The sequence below is a fragment of the Eleginops maclovinus genome, chromosome 18, assembly GCF_036324505.1.
Source record: "Eleginops maclovinus isolate JMC-PN-2008 ecotype Puerto Natales chromosome 18, JC_Emac_rtc_rv5, whole genome shotgun sequence".
NCBI lineage: Eukaryota > Metazoa > Chordata > Actinopteri > Perciformes > Eleginopidae > Eleginops > Eleginops maclovinus.
The window spans coordinates 3479702-3506178 of record NC_086366.1 but is presented as its reverse complement, the minus strand read 5'-3'; the positions used below and the strand labels follow the sequence as shown (position 1 = coordinate 3506178).

The following is a 26477-nucleotide window of genomic DNA, read 5'->3' as shown; positions in this document are numbered from 1 at the left end:
AGTGAGCTGACATGTTCTCTTCATTATGGCAAACATAATGTGTGAAACATCTCTCCCTTCCCTTCTTCACAACTGCTACTGCTGATGAACATCACATGTTTTTTAGGCTCGCAGGGTTCCTATCATCCAGACAGATTTTAAAGTTATCAGCCAATCCAGGAACACACTGTAATGACAAGTGAGGAATGTGTGTAGGCTACACAGAGATGAGGCAGGACGGAGATAGACACAAGTGAGACTGTGATATAAACATAAAACATGAGTATTATCTTTTACTGTCCTCAGTAAGAGCAAGAGTATATGCTCTCATGGTGATCAACCTGTGCAGGCGTTGCAGGTTTTCAGGATATTTGGTAACATAGTGCCATCTGGTGTTGAAAATAGCATTTTTTAAAACCTTTTCTTGTAATATTATACGATATGTAATGGTAGTGAGTTGCAATAACCCCAAAATATTAATGAATATCTACCAAATCAAAATAACGCTAAAACAATTATAATTTCTCAGTTTTTAAAATAAAAGTTCATAAACTCAAATTGCATTTTGATATAATTATATTCCTGTTAGAACATTTTTTTCCCAATGTTTGGCCTTTTTGATGTTTGAATTTCATTGGTTGTTACAGGAAGATTTACCAACACAGAATTATAATACTAAAAATGTTTTAAAAAATAATTTCAATTTCAAAAGTTTTTTGCCATATGATTAAAAAAAAGCATTTCAATACATTTCTGTTGTTAGTTACAGTTGTTTTTTTGCGTATGTTTGACATTTTTTCACACAACAATGCCTACACAGAGATGTTTGTTTTCTTATGTTGTCCAAGGACCTTTCCTTATAATTTAAACAGAAGTAACTCCCACCAGGACCAAAACACAAACCTCCTTTGCTTCTTTCTCTGCTTATTTTGTCTATTGCACAATTGTTGATGAAATGGTCCACGATAGGCCGTGGGAAAGAAAAATAAACAAATGAAATGTCTGGACCAAGCATACATACGATAAAAGACTACATATCCCAGCAGCACTTTGGGGTTTGCAGTTGAAAGGTCGTGTCGCCTCAGTGAGGTAATAACAAACATGGCGGCGCTCGGTACAGCACGGTGCTTATTTCGTACCAACTCCTGGGTGAAAAATGTCCAAAAAAGCAAGCAAATGTTGGTCAGGTGTACCGTCAGGACGCTTTGTAGTGGAACACAAGATAACGGTATGTTTATTGTAACTAAGACTGATATATTTTCCTTAATAAAACACTGACCTTGTGGCCTGTTTCGTTAGCTTCAGTGTCAAACTCGCTTAGCAAATCGGACAGTTTAAGATAGCCTATTATTATTTTCAAACAAATAACGTGTTGAAGGGTTTTTAATGTATTTAACAAGAAGTATTACGTTATTTTTATGAATTCGGCATTACTTTAGTTGATGTAGTGTTGATAGCTTTGCAGTAAAGTCTAATATGAATGGTTTAACTGCTAGCTGCCCATAGCGTTACCATGACATTACAACCGTTAACAACCGTTAACAACCGTTAGCAACAGTTAGCAACAGTTAGCAACATTCATTTCAACGAAGGATGATTTAACGATTCAAAGGTCAAGTCAAATCGAATAAGATAAACTAGAAAACAATGTGAAATTAATTGAAATTGAAACGCCTCTCTTTTCTATCGGCTAGAGCTCCAACACATTGTACGTGATAGGCTAAGGGCCAGGACATATCTAAGCAGTTGACCAATCACAACGGAGTCGGCCACCTAACCAATCAGAGCAGACTGGGCTCTGGTTTCAGACAGAGGGTGAAAAGAGGTGCTGCAGCACAGGCAGTATGAGAAACATAAAGAGCTTTTTGATCATTAAAGCGTGGAGACATGTCCCAGTAGAGACACAACATATGAACCTGAAAATGAGCATAACATGGCAGACACCAAAGATTACTGTTAAAGATGGCAGCATGGACTCTGGTCTGTGTTCTTTTTCCACAAGTTAAAAGATTGATCATCTTTTGTGAAGGTATCTCGTCATAGCAAGGCGACATGTCAGCAGCTTTACCAGATAGATAAGTAACATTGAGTGCTTAACTTGTGGAACTTTTTCCATAGCCCTTTCAGACCATGCAACGCCCCAGTTCACAGATCCAGCTGTGCAGGACGTCCTCACCAGGATAACAGGCCTGGACCTGGAGAAAGTGTTCCGACCCATCAAACAGGAGCTGAAGCCGCCCACATATAAACTCATGACTGACGAGCAACTGGAGGAGGTGCCTTTTTCAAATAAACCATAATATCTCTTTGCGTCTCTCTCACCCACACATCACAGTAACACATGTTTTATTCTAAACTGTGTGTGTGTGTTTTCAGGCGGTTGAGTTAGCCAAACAGCAGGCGAAGAAGTTGCTGCAGATGCCCCCCGTCCTGCTGGAGAGGAAGCCCATCGACGACGTGCTGTCTGAGGACAAGATCCTGGATGGCATGGACACCGCCAAATACGTCTTCACAGACATCAGTTTCAGCATCCCACACAGGGTAGGCACGTGGTCAGGGTCAGGGTCAGGTTTATTGCTGAGAAATAGAAGGCATTTGCTTTGGTGCATACATAAACACAGTAAGATGAATGGTTGTAAAAATGGAGCAAATAATTATCATATTTTAAAAATGATCATATAGTTATAAAAATGTTTACAAGTTAAATATATAAATAAATTGGTACAAAAATGCGACTCAGAATCAGAAAAAAAGCAGTAAAAAGGTGAAATTAAAGAAAAAATAAATGATATAAAATGTCCAATAAAGATACAACATTTAAAAAATGTATTATATAAACATAAGAAGTGCCAGCATATTGACTCAAAGTGCCTGATGAAATATGTGCAGTTTATAAGAACTGCAATTGGTTTTCAAATAAAACATTTTGGGTGCATTTGTGTTAGATTTGGGATCTTGAAACATCCCACAGTTAGTCAGTATAGTGAAATTAGTCCTCTGCATTTAACCCATCCTAGTACTAGGAGCAGTGGGCATCTATCGTGCAGCGCCCGGGGAGCAATGGGGAGGGGGGGTTGGAGGTGTCCGGTGCCTTGCTCAAGGGCACCACAGCAGGGCCTAGGAGGTGAACTGGGACTTCTCCAAGTAGCAGTCCACTTTCCATATTTCAAGTCTGTTCGGGGTCTTGAACCGGCGACCCTACGATTCCCAGTCCAAGCCCCTACTGACTGAGCCACTGCTTTTGAAGCCAAGGTCAAATTGAAAGAGCAGCAAATGTTTCCAGTTCAGATTTAACACCTGGTTAAAAGCTGTGTGTGGCTCAAATAACCGTACAGAAGTGTGTTGAGTTATATACAATTAACACACAAGTTGAGGAAGATTGCAAAATGAACCTTTTTTAAATCAGAATATTAGTTTAGGAAGTATCACCCCCAACAAGTGTTGTTTTTTTGTCTTGAATTTCTCTTTTCTATCCTTTGATATGATTCAATTTAAATGTATTTTGGATGAAATTGTTGTACGGTGTGAACTGACTGTCATTGCTCAATCGTATCCCTATAAACCATACATGCTTTGTTTCCCCCCCCTCCAGGAGAGGTTTGTTGTTGTACGGGAGCCAAACGGGGTCCTTAGGAAGGCATCATGGGAGGAGAGAGACCGGCTCATTCAGGTCTACTTCCCCAAGGAGGGCCGCAAGCTCTCACCGCCTCTCATCTTCAAGGAGGAGAACCTCAAGGTAAGGATAGCAAAGTGTGATTCACTTGAGAGTGAAGTCTTTCCTGTGGTGACATAAAGACTAGCATTAAAGCAACAACAGTAGGAATTGGAGTTTGGTGGAAATGTGTGACTCCAGCACATGCTTTGATTAACAGCGACATACTTTGAAAAAGGTCTGAATTTTTACCGGTGTCAGATCCAACATTCGTCTTGATTACGCTTTTTTAAAGTTCTATTCGGTAACAACCATGTTTCTAATCCAAACTTAGGTTATTCAGCTTTCTCCTCACTTAGATAAGAACCAAAACAGGTTTCTGAAACCAGGATTTGATGCTTGCATGACAAAGAGAACTAAAGTATACCCCACAAACCTAAAACTTACTGTAACTCTAAAGTGCACGCTCAATGATGAAGACAAGAGCTGTTTCTCCTGGTTCCAGGTGGGGTCTGTGAACAGCATTATGGTCCTGAACAAGATCTAATCAGACAAAATAAGTGAGAACACCTGTGTGTGTGAGAGGCTTTCATTCCTCCGCTTTCTGACCCATTCATTCGTCTCTCTCTCTCTCTCTCTCTCTCTCTCTCTATATCAGATGGTGTTTTCTCAGGACCGCCACGAGGATGTGTTGGACTTGTGTCTCGTCCAATTTGAACCCGACTCCTCAGACTTCATCAGGGTGAGAGGAGCCTGTTATTCTGACCTGATCACCGGCAGCACTGATATCTGCGGACTGTGGATGCCCTGTTAGACCATGAAATGTGCACAGTCAGCACTGTGTTTTCTTTGGGTCACCTGACACAAGAGTGTATTCATAGGTTTAAATTGGATGTGAAAGGCATTGTGTTGATTTATCTACAACATACAGGGGCTGGCTGAACAGTTTATTTTAATTAATATTTTCACTGATAATGCAATTTGATTCATTATATTTGAAGGTATGATGATTGGGGGATTTTTTTGAGGGTCTTTACCAAATAAAATGTCAGTTTGTAATCTAAAAGGTGGATATTGCAAATGAGCAACACTAGCAAAGCAAAACCGGCTTACCCCAGTGTCAGATTTGTTTGCTTGATGCACTAAAATAAGAGTGGGGTTCTTTTTGCAGTGTGTATACTTCAATTTGTTCCAATAAATTATGGGTTTCTTTGGGAGTTTTTCCCAAAGTGTGCTGCAAGAGTCCCAGGGCAGAGGGTTCCGTAGACTAAACACACTGTAAAGCCTTTATGAGACTTACATGCAGCTACATAAATGAGATGTTTGATTTGATATATTCCTTGTGTGTAGGTACACACAACCACCTATGAGGACCTGGATAAGCACGGCAAATACGATCTGCTGCGCTCCACCCGACACTTCGGGGGCATGACCTGGTACCTGCTCAACAATCGCCGGGTGGACGGGCTCATCGTGGACATGCTGAAGAGAGAGCAGTGAGTTAGAGTCAATGCACAGATGATACAGAGTTTATAAAGCTCTGTTGGTACCAGGTCACACCAGGGTGGGTGATCTAATGTATATGATGTGGTTCATTGTATTTATTCCTTATTTATTTTTGAAACAGAGGGGTTCAAGGCCAACCCGGAAGTTAGCATCAAAAGGGCTAATTTGCTCAAGGGAACCAAAAGTGGCAAAATGCTAAATAATTTCTAGGTTTTAAGACTCATTCCTGCACAACTCTCTAGCAAAACTCATGTAGAAGCAAGACATGAAAATGAAAGCAGCAACTGTCGTCACACCAGCTTCTGTACCTGCTGGCAAAGATCTGTAGCCTAGTGTGTGTGTGTGTGTGTGTGTGTGTGTGTGTGTGTGTGTGTGTGTGTTTCCAGGCTTGAGGATGCGGTGAGCCTCGTGTCTCTGTTCCACATGGTGCACCCTCACAGCGAGTCAGCGCAGGAAGCTGCCAGCCAGGAGGCCTGTGGCGCCGACCTGCTGAAGGTGAGAGCAACTGGGAATATCTGCTGACTCGTACCTCCACTTTACCCTCGTGTTTACTCGACCGTGTGCATGTTACGTGTTGCCATTTGATCCAGAAATTACCCAGGTCACATAAGTCGTGTCCCTCAGGTTCTCTGAGTAAATCAGGAGTCAGTGTAGCTCTGAGGGGTCAAGTGAAGGCCGTCTCATCTTAAGTTTCCTCCGTGAGAGGGTTTGGGTTTGTCTCCGGCGTGGGAACTGTGGGGCCAACCCCCGGACACATCAGGTCTTATTAGCGCTCATGGGCCCTCGGCCTTGAAGCAGAGGGGGGGGGACATTGGGAATGACAGCCATTTAATGTGAAGGGTTAGCAGCAGGAGACGTGTCCGCTACAGTCGCTGTCACGCACGGCCTCTCGTTTAGTCATGCTTGACCGCTCATTTCAGTCTGCCACTAAATTAATTAACTATGTGATTTTAGAGGGTTTTTTTGCACCAGAGAGTTAGCTTTCAACTTTATTGTATTATGCACAAAGGGAGTCATTTATTCAGAGAGAAATTGCTCAAAAACTCTCTCTTTTTGTCTATTTGTGTGAGTCAAATGAAGGTGGAAAGGATTGTATTAAACGACACAAATCCATGGATTCATCCAAATGAAAGCTCTAGCAGCAGTCAGTAATTCAGTTTTAAAGTTGTGGTTTGCTACGTCTTTTTACAGCAGGAGAGTTTACCAGGGGCTCATTGGCTATAATTCTACACTTAAGGCACTACCACAAACTCAAAGTAATTGGTCTGACCTTCCTCGCCTCTTTCGCTGACCCCTGACCCTTGTGCTTGCAGATTTATGCCCAGAAGGAGTCGCAGAGGTCGGGCTACATCGAACTGGCCCTGCAGGCACATGAACAGATGGCTGCCGAGAGCTCCAGCGCCTGACCGCACCACTGGATAGACAGAAATATACAAATCCATCCTCATGACGAATGATATCCATAACCATAGGGATTCTGAGAACTTCATCTCACAGCTTAGTGTTTGGGTTCAAGGGCAGTATGTGATCCTCGACTTAAAGCAGAGCTACTCTGGACTTTGAGTGTTAGCTTTGAAACTGATGAAGATGCAGTTAGTCATTTATCCATGGGAAAAAGTGTGTCTGTTTGTCTTGAAATATGAGTCTAACCTGACGGGTTAAAGTCAAATGATGTAAATAAAAAATAAAGATCTTTGTACTAAAGTGACTCGGTTTTATTATTTAGTGCCTCTACTTAAATATTCAAAAAGCTATTTATTTTTTTCATACTGCCTGTGCTGCAGCAGTGCCTCTTTTGACCCTCTGTCTGAAACCAGAGCCGAGTCTGATTGGTTAGCTGGCCGGCTCTGTTGTGATTGGTCAACCGCTTGGAGATGTCCCACCCCTTAGCCTATCACGTTCAATGTGTTGGAGCTTCAGCCAATAGAAGCACAAGTGTTACCTAGTGATGTCACTACTGAAGTAAACAAATGAGTCCAATGGAGGGAACACAGGGATTTGAGCCTTTGCAGACCATTTACATGCACTAAAACCTATAGAAGACACTAGAGGAAAGGAAAAAACCCCCCAAAAGCATAATAGGGCCTCTTAAAATAACTTAGACAACTTAGCAGACTTTATTGCTATAATCTTATTTATTCAAATGTCCACTATAGATACACAGTACCATCCATCTTTTTTTAAAACAGGAAAAGGGAAAACACCCTCTATAAAAAAGTACAGATGTAAGGCACTTACAACCGAAACATACTGGAGTTTATCTGATAAACTAGAAGCAGCAGTACGTGTTGATACAAGGTGTGAAGTAAACATAAACCAGGAGGTAATAAAGACACGGACTATAACCAAATGGGGGATTTGTCAAAATTACATGTTTGTTTACCATTTACAAAATTACACATCATCTAAAAATAACGCTCTGAATACCCAAACCTAGTTTAACTTCAAGAATGAAGGCAGTGTTTCAACCTGCTCTATGGCTTGGATAACACCCTGATCCACAGTAGTGCTCTGAGGTATGAAGAGAGTAACATTACTGTAATGCTGGTGCAGATCTCAAAAACCCATCGATACTTAAATATGTGTTTTGAGACGCTATCATGATTATTGCAGTATTATCTAAATAGAAAATGTGTAGTGTAAAAAAGATCATCAACAGACTGAGCTCGATATTTTTAAACCGGCTTCAATGCATCCCTTATTTCTAAACACCTTTCTACTCCTCATCCCCATTTCCCGTTTTACACGTTTGAGTCCCTCCATTTTCCTTGATTATTTCTATGAAAGAACTCCATGAGTTTGGTCTCACACTCAAACCAGCCTTCTTAGAGACGTAATATTTAAAAATGTAGTCCTCACAGTTCCAAGATGTTACAGAGAGCAGAACATCTTATACTATATCAGTTCACAATGCTTGTTATTTAAGGTTAAAGGCATGTTAGTCTGCTGCTTATCATGGTCTCCTATAACCCTTTGAGTTCTTTGGTCACTGAGAGAAAGAAAAACAAGTGTTGGATCGCGGACGATTTCCCCTTCCTAATCACTCAAGAAATCCTCATCCAGGTTGACGTCCGTGGTGTCCAGATCCTCCAGGTCAAAATTATCCAGGTCCAGATCATCCAGACCCTACAGGTAGAAATAGTTTAGTAAAATACAAAAGGCATTACATCCTAGGACACAAGAACTTACTAGAGACATACAAGTTAGGGGGGGTAACGGTACACACGATTATAGGTTTGGTACGTCATCCATTTATTTTGAAGTGCATGCATTTACCAGAGGCTCATTAATGCTTATGCTTAAGGTAAAGCAGTCAAATACTGGCCTGTTGTCAACAACATATTTCTTTAATCACAGAGAATAACAGTACCGAGTAAAATGCACAAGTGAAGCCACATTTTAGTGGGGCTTTATGCATTTTAATGCTTTAATTTGGTCTTCTCTACGACTGAATGAGATCAGGTGTACACAGTGATAGAAGACAGAACTGCACTATGAGACCCTGGAAGTTTGTGTCACAATTTGGTCTAAGTTTCAGAGCCGTTAATCCCCTAAAATAACTTGTTTTTATTCCATAACGAACACAAATACTAGCATCTTTAAAAACGGATATTGACCTCATCAATCATATCATCCTCGAGGTCCACTGCAGGTTCCTCAGGACCGGCCTCCTCCTCTGCTGCAGCTTTCCCCTCTACAGGAGCTGCTACTGGGGGTAAAAGCTCTGCATCAGCCCGTGGAGGCGCAGCCGGCTCCAGGTTCTCCTCCAGCTTCACTGGGACTTCAATCACATCTTCCTCTTGTTCTGGTTCTTGTGCGGGGACTGGCTTCAAAGCTGGCATTGCATCACCAAGTGGATCTAGCAGCGGATCAAAGGCCAAATCTGGAAAGGCTTGAACTTGGACAGGCACGTCCAGCTCTGGCCTGGCGGTGCTTTCAAAGGAGATGAGCTCCTCCACCGCTACGAGTGATGCTGACGTTTCTGAAACTAGTTGTTGTGTAACAGGAGTTTCCTCTGCTGCTGTATCTATAAGAAGCTCCTCTGAAACACGAGTCTGTCCTGCTGCTGGTTCTGAAACAGGTTCTTCAGTAACAGGAGTCTCCTCTGCTGCTGGTTCTGGGAGGGTTGCTGCTTCTAAGGAGATTAAAGGTGTTTCCGGTTCTTCGATACCAGTTTCTATTACTTCAGTGTCAACGATCAGCCCAGTGCTCACCAGGACATCCTCTGTTGCCATGGTTTCTGTTGCCACCGTCTCAATTTCTTCTGTTGCCACGATGGTTTCTGATGTTGTCTCGATTAGAAGAGTCTCAGATACTTGCACGGCATCGGTTTCTGGAGACATTTCCTGAACATCTGTCTCCACTGATGGAGTGACATCTTCCACAGGATTGGGTCGTACCACCTGTGGCTCTGTGGGGGGGATCTCTGTGGTGAAGTCCAAAATGTCTTCCTCTGGTTTGGAGATGATCACCTCCTCAGAAGACTCTGCTTGTTTTGGCTCAACATGCTCCTCTGTTAGAGTGACAGGAAGAGGGGATGCTGATGTTGGGATGGATTCTTCTTCTGGTGCTGGAACCGGTTCAATAAGCTCCTGCTTTACTGGAATGGGCTCCTCCATTACGGCGGCTTCTGCATGCACAGCCTCCATCACTGCTGCTACCATCATGGGTTCATTCAGGCTTTCCACCTCTCCCTGTGCACACAAAGTACAAAGACATGAATGGAAAGATCGTCCAACATTTTAAAACAAATAAAGAGTTAAAAAGAGTCAATTTAAAATCCTATTGTAGTAAAAGTACAGAAATGTATTTAAATAGTGGAGATTATAATACTCAAGTCATCAGGAAAAATGTTATCCATGATTATAGTATATCACCTTTGATTATTTATAACACTTTTCATTGTTGTTACTTCCAAATGTAACTTTTTGGAGCAAAGTTCCCTGATGATATCTTAATATACGAGTATACTCTAAAGCCACACTCAAAAAAAGTGAACCTATACTTAAAGCGAGCAGCCTCCATCAAAGGCAGGAAAAACATTCTTCCTATTGCTGTTTTGCGTCAAGGTATCTATTCAGTAATGGCATTCATTTCTTGTTATTGTTTTTGGCAGGGATTGAGTTAAAGGAGTGACTTCTTGGGATGACAGAGGATGTAGCGGTGCAGTTTCTGTCCTCACCTCAGGCTGAGTGATCTCTCCTTTGGACTCAAACCCTGCAGATTCCTCCAGAACATTACGGTCCTCATTGGGCTGATGAATGCAAAGAGGGAGGCAAAGTGTAATCTCAAACATGATGCTCAAAGTATGCACAGATCTTCAGATAATTCAAGGATGATACAAAAACAAAACCTCAATAACTGACAATTTATGCAGCAATGACCTAGTTCAGTGCATCATTTAGGATGAAATAACTCATTGATCTAATAAAGTATCGTCCTTCTGATTTCCACTGACCATGATGAGCGGGTATTCTGCAGCCGGCCTGATCCCCACATGAGTGTCCTTCAGGAACTCCTCGGCCAGCAGGGCCTGCTGGAGGCCAGGGAAAAGGTTGCTGTACTGGGAGGGGTCAGCCAGAGCATCTGCTGCCTTCTGGTTGACCTTGGAGAGGCTCTGCTTCCACAGCTTCACCACCCTGCAGGAAGGAGAAGCAGATGCAGCTCAGCACTGGTGCATGATGTGAACACGTGTCGGTCAAAGTCAGTCGGATGATGCATCGATTCATTTCAAGATAGGCATGGATTAATGGACATTTTGGAGATCTTTTTATTGCCGTATTCAGACGATAAAGAACATTTTGGAGCCAAATACCTGCACAGTATTTACTTCTCTGCAACTACTATATCTACAGGTATAAACCCACCTCAACGCTACAACTTATTTCAATATAAAGACGCTTTAATGTTGGTTTTCTGGGGGTTTTGGTTGTTTTTAAACAAAGTCTCGGCTTTCAGAATATGAAACCCTTATGGCTTTAAACTTTCTAGAGCAAAAAGTACTTGGCGAGTTGTGGCTCACATCGCCATATCGACTAAACCCATTTCTAAAAGCTTGTTAAGGGAGAACGGTAACTTTGATTAGCGGTAGTTATGCTAACTAATGTTTAAACTAGGAGAAAAGGATGAGATGTTTCTTTTCAGTTGGATGAATTAAGTTGGCCGGAGAAAAGTTGGTGTTTCAGGCTCAATGGGGCTGATTTGAAGGAGCAGATCTCAAAATATTCACAAATACTTTCAGCAGTTGCATAATTTCTCCAAATCTGGATTTGGACAAATTACAGGCAAAGGTCCTGCAGGTCACATATGAGATGCATGTACACACACTGGAATACACTCCCACTTGTGCTGTTCAGTAGAAACAACTTTACCTCGACACATGGCTGGGCAGATATGTTCGTGCCAGGAAAGCAGCCTCTGGCAACCGATCTGTTGCGATGAGAAGGTCCAGACATTTGTCCAATCTGGGCAAAAACAGAGAAAAATGGTAAAAAAAAATAAACACATTTAGAAAAAGATAGGAAAGTTGATTGAATTTGGATTCAAAGGTTGTCCTCTTCTTGCGCTCACCTTCCCTGCAGGAAGTACGTGAGGAAGGCTACGTTGGTCTTCCCGTCCCTCTCCGCCCCCTCGGCTAATTTGCCAACCATGTTGGCATTGCCCGAGGCGGTGGCCAGCAGCAATAATCCCCCATAATCCTGTGCGTTGTGCAGACACTCCTGAGCCAAGCCAAACTGGCACTTTGTAGTCGCGAGCTCCGCCAACTGCTTCCATTTCTGCTCCGACTGGAAGCCCCAGCATGCCGAGGTGCCAGACAGACAGGAGAGAGGATTATCACAGGAGGCGCATGAACCCCAAAAACACACTGAGTAGTCAAACAGCTACTAATTATAGAAAATCATTGCACACGGCAGTCTGGTCCAAGTTCCAAAAGTTAGTTTAATTCAGTCCAGAATAAATATCTCAAAATAGATTTCATCACATTTCAAACAAACATTCAAGGGTCCTGATATGAATTTCACAGTCTTGATCCCCAAAGTGTTCCTCTTGCTCTACCAAAATGTTGTGGGTAAAATGTCATCAATTCTTTTTTTAAATACAAGCCTATTCCCTTCATAATGTTCCCTTCAGTGTGGATATTGCTTGCTTTTACTTCTTGAGTTTGTATACATTTTAATATTCTATGTTTTTATTTATCTTTTACTTTTAATTTGGCTAAATACCTACACAATTAGTAACATCCACCTCGGTCGCAGCTAAAGGCTGTGCTCAATGCTAATTAGCAGCTATTAACATGCTCACACACTTAAATTAGATGGAGAACAGGTGTAACCCCAGCATGTTAGCATTGTAACTGTGAGTATGTTAGCATTGTCACTGTGAGCATGTTAGCATTGTCACTGTGAGCATGTTAGCATTGTCACTGTGAGCATGTTAGCATTGTCACTGTGAGCATGTTAGCATTGTCATTGTAAGCATGTTAGGATTGTCACAGTGAGCATGTTAGCATTGTCACTGTGAGCATGTTAGCATTGTCACTGTGAGCATGTTAGCATTGTCACTGTGAGCATGTTAGCATTGTCACTGTGAGCATGTTAGCATTGTCACTGTGAGCATGTTAGCATTGTCACTGTGAGTATGTTAGCATTGCCACTGTGAGCATGTTAGCATTGTCATTGTAAGCATGTTAGCATTGTCACTGTGAGCATGTTAGCATTGTCACTGTGAGCATGTTAGCATTGTCACTGTGAGCATGTTAGCATTGTCACTGTGAGCATGTTAGCATTGTCATTGTAAGCATGTTAGGATTGTCAGAGTGAGCATGTTAGCATTGTCACTGTGAGCATGTTAGCATTGTCACTGTGAGCATGTTAGCATTGTCACTGTGAGCATGTTAGCATTGTCACTGTGAGCATGTTAGCATTGTCACTGTGAGCATGTTAGCATTGTCACTGTGAGCATGTTAGCATTGTCATTGTACGCATGTTAGCATGCATCTTCACAGAGCTGCTAGCATTGCTACTGACTTCCATGTCATGTCTCAAAACCATACAACATTTGTAGTACTTTCAAACTAAGTGGAAAAATTAGGTAGGCCTATACATAAAGCAGAAACAGTGCATGCTAAATACAGCACTGCTGACAGAATAGAAAGTATAAAATAAATGATGGGAGCTGCTGAAATGAATCATTTCTATTAAGCCCTTGGCTGTTTTCACACAGACCGACTTATCTCTGGAGGTGCTGTGGTTATAACTTATCATAAAGCAGATCAGAAAGTGTGTGTGTGTGTGTGTGTGTGTGTGTGTGTGTGTGTGTGTGTGTGTGTGTGTGTGTGTGTGTATGTGTGTGTGTGTGTGTGTGTGTGTTCTGACCTCTGCCTCGGAGGCCAGTTGTTGGGCTATCTTGAGGTCTCCCAGTTGCAGGGCCAGTTCAAACTTGTGTTCGGGGTCCGTGGACACGGCGAGAGCCTGCTGTTTGAAGCCCTACACAACACCAGACAAACACACATGAAACTGTTATCCATATTTTATTATATGTAAACCCTTCCCATGATTAATACATTTAAAAAGGGAACAAGAATTCTGCCCCGAGGTTTTCAACATCTGGCCGCCTGATGTTGAGTAAATTATTCATCCTGTGGCCCTTCCCGGAGTTTATCAGAAGTTCAAGCTGAAAGAAAAAAAGCACAGAGCTGGAAAAACTTTGTAGGGTACCTGTTTCTCCAAAAAGTTGGCTACCCTGGTCCTCTGCTCCTTGGGAATTGTGGGCAACACCTTGTCGGCCGTGCTGAAGTCCCGCCTCATGACGGCCGTCTGGTACTCCAGCACGGACAGCAGCAGGGCGTAGCTGATGACGTTCAGCTCCTTGTCCCCCAGGTACAGACGGTCGTCCTTGGGGATGTAGCCCAGCAGATACATGGTCCTGCACGTGACAGAGACATGTGTTTAAGGCGGTGCTTTGAGGATTGTTTAAAGTATTTTCTTTCATTCATTGGATAGTAATGCAAGGCAAGAGAAAAGCAGACTTATTTTTCAAGATGCCTGGCTGTAAATCTGGGAATGGAAGCGTGTTGAGTGAGATAAATAAACCATTATGGGAACATCTTTGTAGATTTACATGTGTGGTGGCAAGAAATGTGCTTGGGTTGTTGGATTTGCTATTACATATATTAAATGGATATTATTTTGTGGTTTTACAATAATTAGAAAGTGTGAAACTCTCTTGTATGGATACAGCATGTCCAACAGACCTGGCTTTACCAACCCTCAGCGGCTAGTGGATAGTCTCTACAACAACATCGTACCTGTCCAGGTGCGCAATGGTGATGATCTCTCCTCCAACATAGTAGTTGAGTCTGTTCAGAGAGCTAGTGTAGATGAAGCAGTCTCCCACCCACACCCCCGTCTTCACCACCTCAGAGACCTCCCCCAGCACCTGGTCAGCAGGGAGAAAGGAGAAGAAAACACAAGTGTAAAAATGACTAATTTCATCTACATAAATAACTAAAAATGTCCAGGATTAAAGTGATTCCCCATTTACTATGTTTTTTTAAACTATCTGCATCAATTTCAAGAGTTTTAAGACCTTTTTTGTTAGTTAATTTCAGTATGTGATGACGTTCTGCAAGTACATCCCTACTCCTTCTTTTAGATTTACTCTGAACTACAGGTGGTACCTCGAAGGCGCCCTCTATCCCGTCCTCTGTCACGTCTTCCTTGCTCTCCTGTGCGGCTGCCACTCTCTCTGGTAGGTAACGCAGCACAAAGAAGGACTCATCCGTACCGATGCAAACCAGCTCCCCGGAGTCCGACCAGAAGATCTAAACAAAGGAGACGTTATAAGATAATGCTTATATAACAAACACATGGCTGGAGACGTGACTGCTGTGACTTTATGACCCACCTGTTTGGGCTGGATCTCGATACGGCGGATCAGCTCAGTGTTATCCCAGTCGTAGAAGGCCAGGCCGCTGTTTGACCTCACGCCCAGCAAGAAGCCACCAAACACACCTGTAGAAAAGCAGCATACACACACTTATGTGCTGTATCTTAAGGATAAAGTGATGGCATAAGGAATGAACTCACCTTCAGCTCCAAAGTCTGGTTTAAAGGCCTTCTTCTCTTTGAAGTTCTTAAAGATTTTGATCATGCTGCTGCTCTCTCTCACTGCATACCTGTAACGATAACACTTACTTAGCAGGTGTCTGACTACATTGGAGAGGGAAGTTAATGGTCGTTATTGCATATATTGTACAGTTGGAGCTAGGCTTGCACAATTAATTCAAATGTAATTGGTATAAAAAAAAGAAAGGGGCTAGTGCAATACTCAAATGACAGGAAGCACAATATTTGATAAAGGCTAAATATCTGTAAATGTTATTTTAGATGAGGTATGGTGAGTTCCTCTTGAAAAGAAATCATTTTTCCACCTCCGTAACATTTCAAGACTCCGGCCGTCACTCACCGACTCAGTCACCGAAACTCTCATTCACGCCTTCATCACCTCCCGTCTGGACTACTGCAATGGTGTCCTGTCTGGGCTGCCCAACAAGGCCCTAGACAGACTGCAGTATGTCCAGAACTCAGCTGCCAGGGTGTTAACGCACACCAAGCCCTGGCAGCACATCACCCCCATCCTCAAGAAACTCCATTGGCTGCCAATCAAACAAAGGATCTGCTACAAAATCCTCCTCCTCACCTACAAATCACTTCACTCATTGGCCCCCCAGTATATAACCGACCTCCTCCAGCCATACTCCCAGTCACGGTCCCTGCGCTCCACCAGCAAGGACTTACTCTCCACTCCTCGCACCAGACTCAGAACCTTTGGCGATAGGGCTTTCTGTGTACTTGCCCCTACCCTCTGGAACACTCTGCCCCCTCATATCCGTTCTGCCACGTCTCTTACACAGTTCCAAAAGCACCTCAAAACACACCTCTTCTCTTTTGCCTATCCATCCCTAACCCCCCACCTCTCCCTCTACCTCCCTCCTCCCACTTTGTGAAGCGACCTTGGGTATTATGAAAGGCGCTATATAAATCCAAGTCATTATTATTATTAAACAATCAATATTTGTATCAATTATAATTAGTATAATGATGCAACAATAATCGAAACTTCCAATACTGTAATTCCAGTAAAAAATATTAGATGAGTAAATCAGTACCACACTTATGTCCGTTCACTAAATATCAAGCATGCTGTTAGCCTAGCTTAGCATAGATGAAAGACTCAAAGCAGGGAAACGTCTAGCCTTCCTCTGTCCAAAATCTCAAAACTATATTTAATGCTAAGCTCAGCGGAAACGCTCCCTCTGGTGTCATAAAACATCCAAGGAATAATCATAATGTTCTGCTCTTACTCTCAGCAAGAAGGCCAATAAGTGTGTTTCAAAAAGTGTTGAACTCTTCCTTCAAGAACTTACTGTGAGGAGTCGTGGGCCCAGACGAACTCCTGAGCAGAGCCGAAGCTCTTGTTCCTCAGAGCCATGGCGGTGTAGATGATATACTCTCCGTCTCCACACACCACTACAAATCTGCAGATAAACAAAACACATTTAGGAACAACAAATCATTACAGTACACAGGTTTATATTATAGCGGTTATTCGCCTCACCTCCCGTTGGGGCTGTGCTGGATGGTCTGGGGGAAGATCTCGCAGCTGCCCATGTCTTTGACGCCCAGGGACAGCCTCTCCCCGTCTCTGATCTCCGTCTCCCCCATGGTCTTCAGGTTGGCCTGCTGCACTTCGGAGTGGCGCGCCCACATCACCTTCCCGCTGGAGTCCATGGACATGGCCGGCTCCTCCCGCCCCAGCTGAGCAGAGAAGGGGAGGGGAAAGGTGAGGTAAGGCAAGTCTGCAGCGTAAGATTTGCCACCAGCAGCAGCTCAACTTTGAGACCTTTCCTTGTTTATGGTTTTAGGACTAATTCCCACAAGTTTAGTATACATCTCATGAAAAGACCTTGAATGCTAAACGTTGTGTACCTTGATGATGATGCTGCCTTCGTCGTAGCCCAGAGCCACACTGTTGGAGCCCGCCTGGCCAGAGATACACCACACCCGCTCCATGCCGTAGTTCAGGGTGTTTTCCAGCCGGTAGGTGTTGGAGTGCCACACTCTAACAGTGCCTGTAGGAAATCAGAATACTTCATTTTTGTTTCTGGGGGAAAATGGATATTGTGACAGTTTTAAAATGAAATAAAATAAAAGATAGAAAAACAATAAATAAATACAATTACAATTAATTATTTAAAAGTGCAACTAATAAGATCAAGTATATTTTTTAACCATAACTTAAACCAAAATGTCCACAAAAAAAATAAAAATAAAGGTGTTTAAGTAAAATGTTCAATAGAAATATGAAATGGAATAAAACATGGATATTAAATATAAATAAGTTGAATTAAAAAGTTTAATAAAAGGATAAAATAAAGTTAGGGTGCAATACACTCTATAACATGCATATTAAAATACACACAGTGGTGTATTAGTGTTAATCTCATAACAAAGAAGTCAAATGTACCAAGATGTTGAGGTGGTTTTGTAGCGTAAACATATATTTTTGACTGAAATAAAGATCGTACCGTCCTCGGAGCCGGTGAGGATGATTGGCAGCTCGGGGTGGAAACACACGCAGGTCACATTCTGGGCGTGACCCTCCAACGTCTGAACACAGGTTTTGTTCTGGAAGATGGAGACACATACTCATTATGTCACTTTATAGATGTAGACTTCTCACGTGCTGACATAAAGAACAACAGACACATGCTATCTGCTACACAAGCCGTTTGAAAACTGATACGGTGCATTGCATGAATACACCCTGCTTTAACTACAGCTATTTCCTGCTATTCTTATATTTATATGTGATGAAAACCACTTAGAGATATGTACAGCTCAGGTATGGATTCATTTTGTTCAAACTGGACATTTTTTCTCTCCGGTATAAGATAATAGTGTACTCTTAAATGATCCATGGTGTTTTAAATTGTCCTTTCTAACTGGAAACAGTGTAATACTTTAGTAGTTAAGTACAGATGGATGAGGCACAAAGACAGAGTTGAATGTCTTTATTAAACATTTGTACCAGAGAGTTATTAGGAGCACCGGAGAGGTGGGAGGAAGCCATTCATCAGGATTAAGTTCAGGCTGGAAGCAATTTCCTTTTCAGTGTACAGTTCATTACCTGATAGTCCCAGATCTTGACCAGGCGGTCGTCAGCGCCCGATATCAGGTAGGGCTTGTCTCCTCCGTTGTAATAATCGATGCAGTTCACGCCCTTCTCGTGGCCCTCCAGAGTGAAGTTGGGGGTCTTGGAGCCGAGCTGCCACACCTGCAGCAGAAGGATAGAGGGTAGAGCAGTGTGTCCAGGTTATTAGGTTATAGGTTTGCAGAAAGCCACGATATATCTTATGAATAACTTGGGTTAAGATTGGAGTGGTTGAATTACTCTTTGCTACATTTCCAATATAACTGTCCCAGTCTCTCTGCCTGTAAAGATAATGTCTCTGTCACTTTTACTTTCATTTTAACTTGAAAAACATCAGCAACCTTCTCTCGTTTGTGTCCCAAAGCAATCTTCTTTTGTCCGTCTTACACACATTAGCTTCTACGTGTGTGTGTGTGTGTGTGGGTGTGTGTGTGTACCTTGATAGTTCGGTCCAGAGAGGCGCTGGCAAACTGGTTGTTGTCTTTGGGGTTGATGACGATCTGCATGACGTAGTGAGTGTGTCCCTCAAACACCTGACTGCACGTCCACTTCCTCTCCCAGTCCCACAGCTTGATCAGCATATCATCTGGAGACCATACACAAGTAAAACATGTATCGACGATGAGAATAGGATCCCTTTGATTACACGTTGAAATGTTTTGTCGTAGTTCTTCCCTACCGCTGCTGGTGAGGATGTAGGGCTGGGATGGATGCACCACGATACAGCGGATGTAGTCGGAGTGAGCCTCGAACATGTGAACTCGCTCCAGGGTGTTGTAATTAAACACACGGATCTGCATATCATCCTGGGGACAGACAGCGAGATCAACACGTGCAAATATTCCCAAACAAAAAGACAAAAAACATTGACACTGTCATTGAGTCACAACACTCACTGCTCCGGCGATGACCCAGTGTTTCCTGGCTACAAACTTGGCCACTCTGACGGGCAGATCACACAGCTCGAAGGTTTTCACCATCATCTACACACAGACACACACACACAGGGGTCAAAGCAGATCCACATTATAACAAAGTGCTTCTGTGAGGGATCAGAGGAGTGTTTGAGTGTATAGAGGTGTGTGCGGTAGCTGATAGTGACCTGTGTCTCGTGGTTCCACACCACCACGGTGCCGCTGTACAGACTCGCCACCATCCAGGGCTCGGTGGGGTGCAGGTCGGTGCTCTTCACCCGGTCTGAGCGAGCAGACAGCTTCCGCTTGATGTCCAACCGCAGAGGCTAGGGAATAAAATAAGGACGATGATTAAACGTAAACAAGAAGAATCAGGAAGCAGCTCTCAACAAGCGTGGATGTCCGTTTTTTAAAAGATTGTTTAAGCACAAATATCAAACCAAAGTGTAATCACATACAAAAGAAATCCTATTGACACATTTACGATGTCAATGTATATAAAACAAGGTGGATTTTAATGTCACGAGCCATAACTACAAGATGTATTAATTAGGAAAGTCTTTAGCCCACTCTTAAATGTGGATATGGGGTCTGCTTCCTGATCGAATACTTAACTTGAGTAAATAGGGAATATGTTGAATATTATAGTCTATATGGCGTTGTTTGGCATTGCAGACACTTAATTCAATGACTTTTATTTGGTAAGGCATATTATGGTTCAGCTTTTGGAGATAGGAGGCCCTAATGGAGGGGGTGTGTCTGTCAATACTTCCCATTCCACATTTAATATGTATGCCTGCTCCAGAATGACTTCCAGCCTAAATCATGTCAATGGAAGTAAGAAGCATATGGATGTGTCAACTTGAAATGGCAAGGAGTTAAAAGCCTCTTACAAACAAAACCAAAAGTGTGTCACACAATGTACAACTGAGGGATGTTTTTATAGTGGTTTTAACTTTTGTGTGTCATGAAATATGTGCAGTTTTTGCGTTATGTCGTCATTGCATGTATAGGAATACTGTCTACTTTGAATGGAGTTTGTTATGCTGAAGGTTTGTGGACAGTGTAGCCTACGCACACGGCGTCGCGTGCCACTGACGCAGAGCAACCAAACAACAATCAACAAATAAACAAAGTTATTGCAAAGCTTTGTGTTTGTTTAATTCTCCTACCATGGTTCCACGTCAGTGAGTCTGTGCAGTGCTGTCCGGTGAAGTAATCCGCTCCCCTGTTGCCCTCGTCGGGCTTCTCTTGAACTCAACGTGGAGAGAATGCTGTGGCCAAGCGAACGTGGATAAAAACATAGCAACTTCCGGTTTTAGTTTCACAATAAGACTCAAACAGTTCTCTGAAAAATAAAATAAATGACACAAAGAACATCTAAAACTGTATATAAAGGGCCAAGCAAACACTTTAATGTAATATTCCAATTATGATATTGCAATTCAACCATGAATAAGTGAAATTAAGTTAAAAAAAGACAAATACTAATATATTTTTGTTTGTAATTAATTGCCAGCATTGTAATAAAAATCCAAGCTTTCTTAAATGGTAAAGATAGAATGCAAACAAGAAAGTTGACTCCAGCTTTTACTCTTAATGAACCGTTTCAAGATCATATATAACAATTTAATGTTTGTTTGGTTTTACATCACAAACAAAGTGTAGTAACATACAGTATATTGCATGCATAAAGGTCATAATAAAGGCATAACAATACAGAAAAGGTACATTGTAAGGCTGGTTGTAAGGACAATGTATGCTATAATATATATTTGATTAAATTAGGTGCTCAGAATAAATGTAAACATAATGAATAATCGACAATTATATATTATCTAACTATCAAACTTTCATTTATTTTCATGCATGTTACAAGTTAACAACTTTTGATGTTTGATGATTTTTAATATTTTAACACTAAAAAGTCAAACAAAAACCATTAAAGTCAATTATTTAACCGTCATCAATGCAATGCTTTTATTTTGAAGTCAATACATCCCGTTTCCGGTTTGAATCGCTCCTCCGCTGTGTGACTTGAGGCAGCGTCTTTTGGCGACGTGGATCCTCCAGAGCTTCCTGTGGAGAGAGGCTCAGGATCCGGCTGAGCAGAAGAACACGTTGTACCTGCACTGCAACAACACTCAAACTACACACCGAGTTTATCGGTAATCAGTAAATCAGTAAAGGACAATAACTAAGTATCCTTAATTTACTTAATTAGGATTCTGTACTTAAATACCATTTTTAATCAAGCTGTTTATTTCCATTTCCTGCTGTTTTACAGTTTTACTCCACTACAATTGAGAGGAAATAGGCCCATTTTACTTTTTACTGCATTTATCTGACATGTAGCTTCAGTTGTTTTAAAGATAGCCTGAAGATAACAATTATTAAAGGTAAAGAAAAAGCCTTTATTGACCCCTTGGCCAAAGTGTACACCTGTCTGACAGGCCTTTAAATATATACAATCATTAATGCATTAATAATTAGTATTTAATCAAATATATTACTCTTAAAGTTTTGCAGAATAAGAAGTTCAACTTTAATTTACATTTTCATGTTAATATGTTAATGAATATTCCACCCCTGCTTTTACTCAAATTTTATTTAGAAACGTTGCGTGACTTTCATTTGTAACATTACATTTATTCACTGTAGTATTACTACTTTCACTTAAATATCGGAGTACTTTATCCATCATGGTCTTATTCCTACAAATATACTAAGCAATCGTCAAATATGACCATGGATTAAAACAGCCTTTTGGTCTTTTGTCTCATGCAAACATTACAGAGAATTAGGACATTTCTTTGCGGTGCACCAGAACGCTTTACATTACATAATCCTTAAGTGCATTGATGATATTAAATCCTGCAGGGCTAAAAGCTTTCTTCAGCCAAGCCACAATAAAACCCAGGTCTTATTTCCCAGCCGACAACTGCTCAACCACAATCAATGCCCTCAATCCTCCATCATTCAGTCTAAAGGCCCACACACAAAGTCAACTCTGAAACAAATCAGTTATCCTAGCTTTAGATCACTGGCTTGATTATAATAATGTCTGTCAAGATTTAGAGACTGAAGAGCACACTTTATTTCCTCGACTTCTGCAACGTTTTAATCTTATTTTTTTTCAACGTAGGAATCATTCAGTAAGTCCCTATCCTGCAGCTGTTTCAAAATGCAGCAGCAGAACTCCTCACTGCTACCAGAAAGAGGGACCTTATCTCCCCTGTACTGGCCGCGATTCACCGGTAAAGTTCAGAATTGATTTTGAGATTAATTAGTAGTTTTTTAAGCACGGCATGGACTATCTGCTTGTCCACTATACGACCTCCTGACCCCTGAGATCTGGTAACCAATCACTGCTCTCCATGTCCCACACTCGAGGAATGTCCACTTATTTGCCCCGATTTTACTTTATTCCGTACATATATTTAAGATTTCATATTAGAAAACACTTTCAGTATAAATGTCATTTATAAATTGTACATTCATGTATAGAACTAATGTCTAACCACTGTCCAGAGTGACATTTCTGTGCTTTAAATGTGAACATGTAGCCCAAAAGGAAGTGTATTACTTCTGTGACAATTAAAAGTTGGACCTTAATAAAAACACAACTTGCTTGCTGAATAAAAAATAAAAATGAATAAAATCCAGTGTTTTTATGTCAGTTTATTACAGGTCTTCATCATGACATTAAAAATAGGCAGAAATATGCAACACACGACAGATAGGGTTCTTCTTCTTCTTATTGGCTCTTCTTAAACACTTGGTGGCAGACTTTGTCGAGCACAGTGATTTCCTGAAAGAGAAGAAGACCTTCAGACTGCGAGTTCAACGTGATGTAACAAATGTCTCTTAATAACACAATCAGGCAGATAACACCTACATGTGTTATAGATATCGCTTCATTATCGCCTTTATTGACATCTGATTATATGAAATATTTCATAGAAGCAGGTGAAGAATTATCTGATTTAATGTGGTCAGCTAAAAATTCTGCATGTAGTCCGTTAAGATTTCATTCCCTGCAAAACTTGTACAACTTTCCCCCCTATTTTGTGTCCTCACCTGGTGTAGCAGGTCTCCCTCGATCCAGTGCTTCCAGCCCCGATTTGCCTTCTCGCCCTTCTGAACGCACACCAGCTTGTCCCCGTCCCAGGTAACCAGTGACTTTATCACCACACAAACAAACATAATGGTTACCACTCAAATGTAGTGCTTTACAAGTGATGTCATTACATCTACGGAGCAGCTTCACTCGTTAGTGATGTAGAAAAAAGAGGAAAATAGTCCTACCATGACCTTCCGGTTGTCCAGGCCCTTTGTCTGCTCCTCGAACTCCTCCCCCACGGTGAAGTTGACCTCGTAGTTCCTGAAGGTGCTCAGCGTCTTCGTCTCAAACTTGTCTCCGTTCTGCACGATCACCTTCGTCTGGTGCAGGTGGGACGCTATCTTTCTGGTGGCAAAGTCAATGTCTGCAAGAACAGGAGTGAACGTCAGCGTGCTGTCAGAAAGTATTGCAGTAAAAATGTTTTACCTACATTTCCATTTAATTCTGCATCATTATTCTGCTTCACTACGTTTATTTTAATGCTTTCATAGCTTTTTATATTAAGATGTTGCAGAGGTTAAGACAACACTTTTAGCCGCTTCCTTTGCGATTTAAAAAATGGTGTCCATTTAACTTAAATCAGCCTTTTATTCAGCATACAAAAATAACACTAACACACAGTGACTTCCAAACTTAACTCTAGCATAGACGTGGATGTGCTAGGGTGTGTGCTGCAAAGATGTTTGAGTAAGCAAAAAAGAGTTCCTTTTTTTATGCCCTGAGCTCTAATTGGCTCCTACAATGTGATAACCCGTTATCATCTCTAAAGATTAACCAGTGCAATGACTTTTTTAAGGTAAAGTCAAGATAAAAATATCCAATTTATTTGAAAGAAATTGAGAAAGAAAGTCCTAACATCAATGATTGGTGTATCAGAATTTAATTTGTAAGTAATGCAGCAATATTTACAACCTATAAATGTCAAATACATGACTATTTATCACATATGGAGGTCATTTTTCTGCAGAATAAGCACTTTTTATTAGAATTCTTTAGGTACATTTAGCTGATAACACTTTACTTAAGTGAGAGTTTGAATGTAGGACTTTCATTTCACATAATGTATATAATACTCATTATGCTGATATGAGAAAATGCATTATTGTGCTAGATAATGTACTTTATTTTACACAGTCTCTTAAGTTACTGATATAGAAACATGTTGAATGGTGATAAAACATAATAGGGTAATCTATAATACTGTGAAAAGTGCAATTCTGAAGTATCAGATCTTCTTCTATGTCTGTCAGCCAGTTTTTTCGATGTGCTTTTCTGTAATCCTTCTATACGCTGACACACAAAAGCACACATCCACTGACACACGTGTGGCACCGCAGGCCGCTTACTGTGATTCTTCTTCTATGGTTTTTCTGACAGTCTCATTTACACTTTAAAATATGACCTTACTCCGAGTCAAATGAGTTCCTCCGCCACGCTCGACATCGGGCTCTGAAAACCACCCACCCCACCACTCAGATATTCATATCCCATTTGCCTAAACGTGAAAATTCAATTTCATGCCATCACTCTTACAGACGGGGCCCCCGATATTTACCCATCTAAATAATATTTTTGACCAATTTCCATAAGGATGTCATTTTCCCATCCGCTCGATGGAAATGAGGTGGAGGCCTTCTGGATTTCCTGGGTTTGAGTGAGAGCTGAGTGCCGGGGATGTTTTATGAATTGCAGATAGAGTCGTGAATAATGAAAGTGTTTCGGAGGCCTGACACGCCAAAAGAGGAGAGTCAAAAAGAGGGCTCTATCTTCCTCAATTTCTTTAAAATAACGAGCTGGCCCGCTGCCTGATCCAGGGTCGGATTCCGTTCTACCATTTGGCGGATCAGGAGGATACTGAAAGGACTGAATCAATATTTATTTGGCGCGGTAACGGGACGGCAGCGCCTCTCCGAGTGGAGGTTAACTAGGCCTGACAGCGGCTCAATGAGGAAGTGAAGCAGTGCCACAGAATTCCTCTTTTTCCTCCTCCCTCTCACTCTTTCCGTCACGTCCCGCTCATTCCTCCCTCTCTACTTGGCTGCATATTTAACAGCAACCTGCTAATTGACTTCTGATTTTAACGAGGGGTGACTAGACAAAGTGGGGAAGGGTCCACTTGACACTTCTGCAACCAATTGCATGATTGTGTTTAGTTTTATTTATAGACAACTGTCCACTCTAAACCTAAATGTTGAATATAATTGAAAAGATTAAGTAGTTAAACTTTAAAGGAAGTCATTTTCAAAACTAAATTGCTTCTTTAACTAGCTTGCAAGATTGTCTTAGGCTTTATTTATGTATAACTATCAGATAAATGTACACTGTAAGCACACATGCTGAATTTCATTGTAAAGATTAAGTAGTTGAAGCAATAAAACAGTTCTACAACTCAATATTTTGAGTTTGTGTGACATCTTCTAGGTTTTTGAGCTGCTTTAACTAGTAAATATTGATTTACCCTGACTATTATGCGGATTGAGTAAGCACTACTAAGTACTTCCACTGTTCTTCTTTTCTTTCTGTCACGCAACCGTCCTGCTCATCCCTCCCTCTCTACTTGGGTGTATATTTAATAGCAACCTGCTAATTGACTCGTGATTTTAAAGAGGGTTTACAAGACAAAGCCCCCCCTTCTGTACCCTGATAATTAAAAGTGGAGCTTACCGATGCCCTTCATGATATCCTCGAAGTTCTCGTTGCTCACCATCTCCCATCGTCCGTTATAGTCAGCAGGCATTTTTGATCCGTTTGATGAGTGCAGATAGCAGTTAGCCGTACGCTTGTCACACTAAGAGAAACAGGGAAATCCCAACCCCTTTATATGCAGTGTGTGTGTGTGTGTGTGTGTGTGTGTGTGTGTGTGTGTGCGTGTGTACCAGAAGTACATGGTCCAACTGATAACTCCATTATTATGTGTATCATAACAAGTCCAGGTTTGCATTGTGCATTGTAAACCTGCTGCTCTACATGTTCATACATCATGTTACATTATGATACCGTGTGTGTCTGTGCATTAAGTGTGTGCACGCCGTCTTGGATGCACTTAAAGAACCTCTTGCACTTTTCCATTTCCACTCTAATGTGCGCG

General features: G+C 41.5%; 3 protein-coding genes across 3 annotated transcripts; 1 reads left to right on the top strand and 2 right to left on the bottom strand.

Annotated features, from left to right (window-relative positions):
• The first annotated feature begins 1055 nt into the window (after positions 1–1055).
• Positions 1056–6841, top strand: mrps22 (mitochondrial ribosomal protein S22). Its single transcript, XM_063906279.1, has 8 exons — positions 1056–1207; positions 2098–2255; positions 2356–2520; positions 3572–3715; positions 4290–4373; positions 4982–5127; positions 5524–5632; positions 6451–6841. Exons 1-8 carry the CDS (start codon positions 1081–1083, stop codon positions 6541–6543), a joined length of 1026 nt encoding a protein of 341 aa, XP_063762349.1. The 5' UTR covers positions 1056–1080; the 3' UTR covers positions 6544–6841.
• Positions 6842–7253: 412 nt separating this feature from the next.
• Positions 7254–20543, bottom strand: LOC134880643 (coatomer subunit beta'-like). The gene is made up of 22 exons (XM_063907647.1): positions 20439–20543; positions 19455–19592; positions 19249–19335; positions 19032–19158; positions 18790–18938; positions 18329–18475; positions 17727–17826; positions 17128–17270; positions 16757–16956; positions 16566–16676; positions 15226–15314; positions 15044–15150; positions 14817–14960; positions 14445–14575; positions 13855–14062; positions 13513–13623; positions 11708–11922; positions 11509–11601; positions 10596–10776; positions 10320–10391; positions 8755–9831; positions 7254–8263 (listed from the first exon to the last, which is right to left on the bottom strand). Exons 1-22 carry the CDS (start codon positions 20439–20441, stop codon positions 8174–8176), a joined length of 3723 nt encoding a protein of 1240 aa, XP_063763717.1. The 5' UTR covers positions 20442–20543; the 3' UTR covers positions 7254–8173.
• Positions 20544–22932: 2389 nt separating this feature from the next.
• Positions 22933–26202, bottom strand: LOC134880405 (retinol-binding protein 2-like). The gene is made up of 4 exons (XM_063907345.1): positions 26054–26202; positions 23575–23753; positions 23347–23448; positions 22933–23077 (listed from the first exon to the last, which is right to left on the bottom strand). The coding sequence occupies exons 1-4, from the start codon at positions 26124–26126 to the stop codon at positions 23024–23026; spliced, it is 408 nt and encodes a 135-aa protein (XP_063763415.1). The 5' UTR covers positions 26127–26202; the 3' UTR covers positions 22933–23023.
• Positions 26203–26477: the final 275 nt, after the last annotated feature.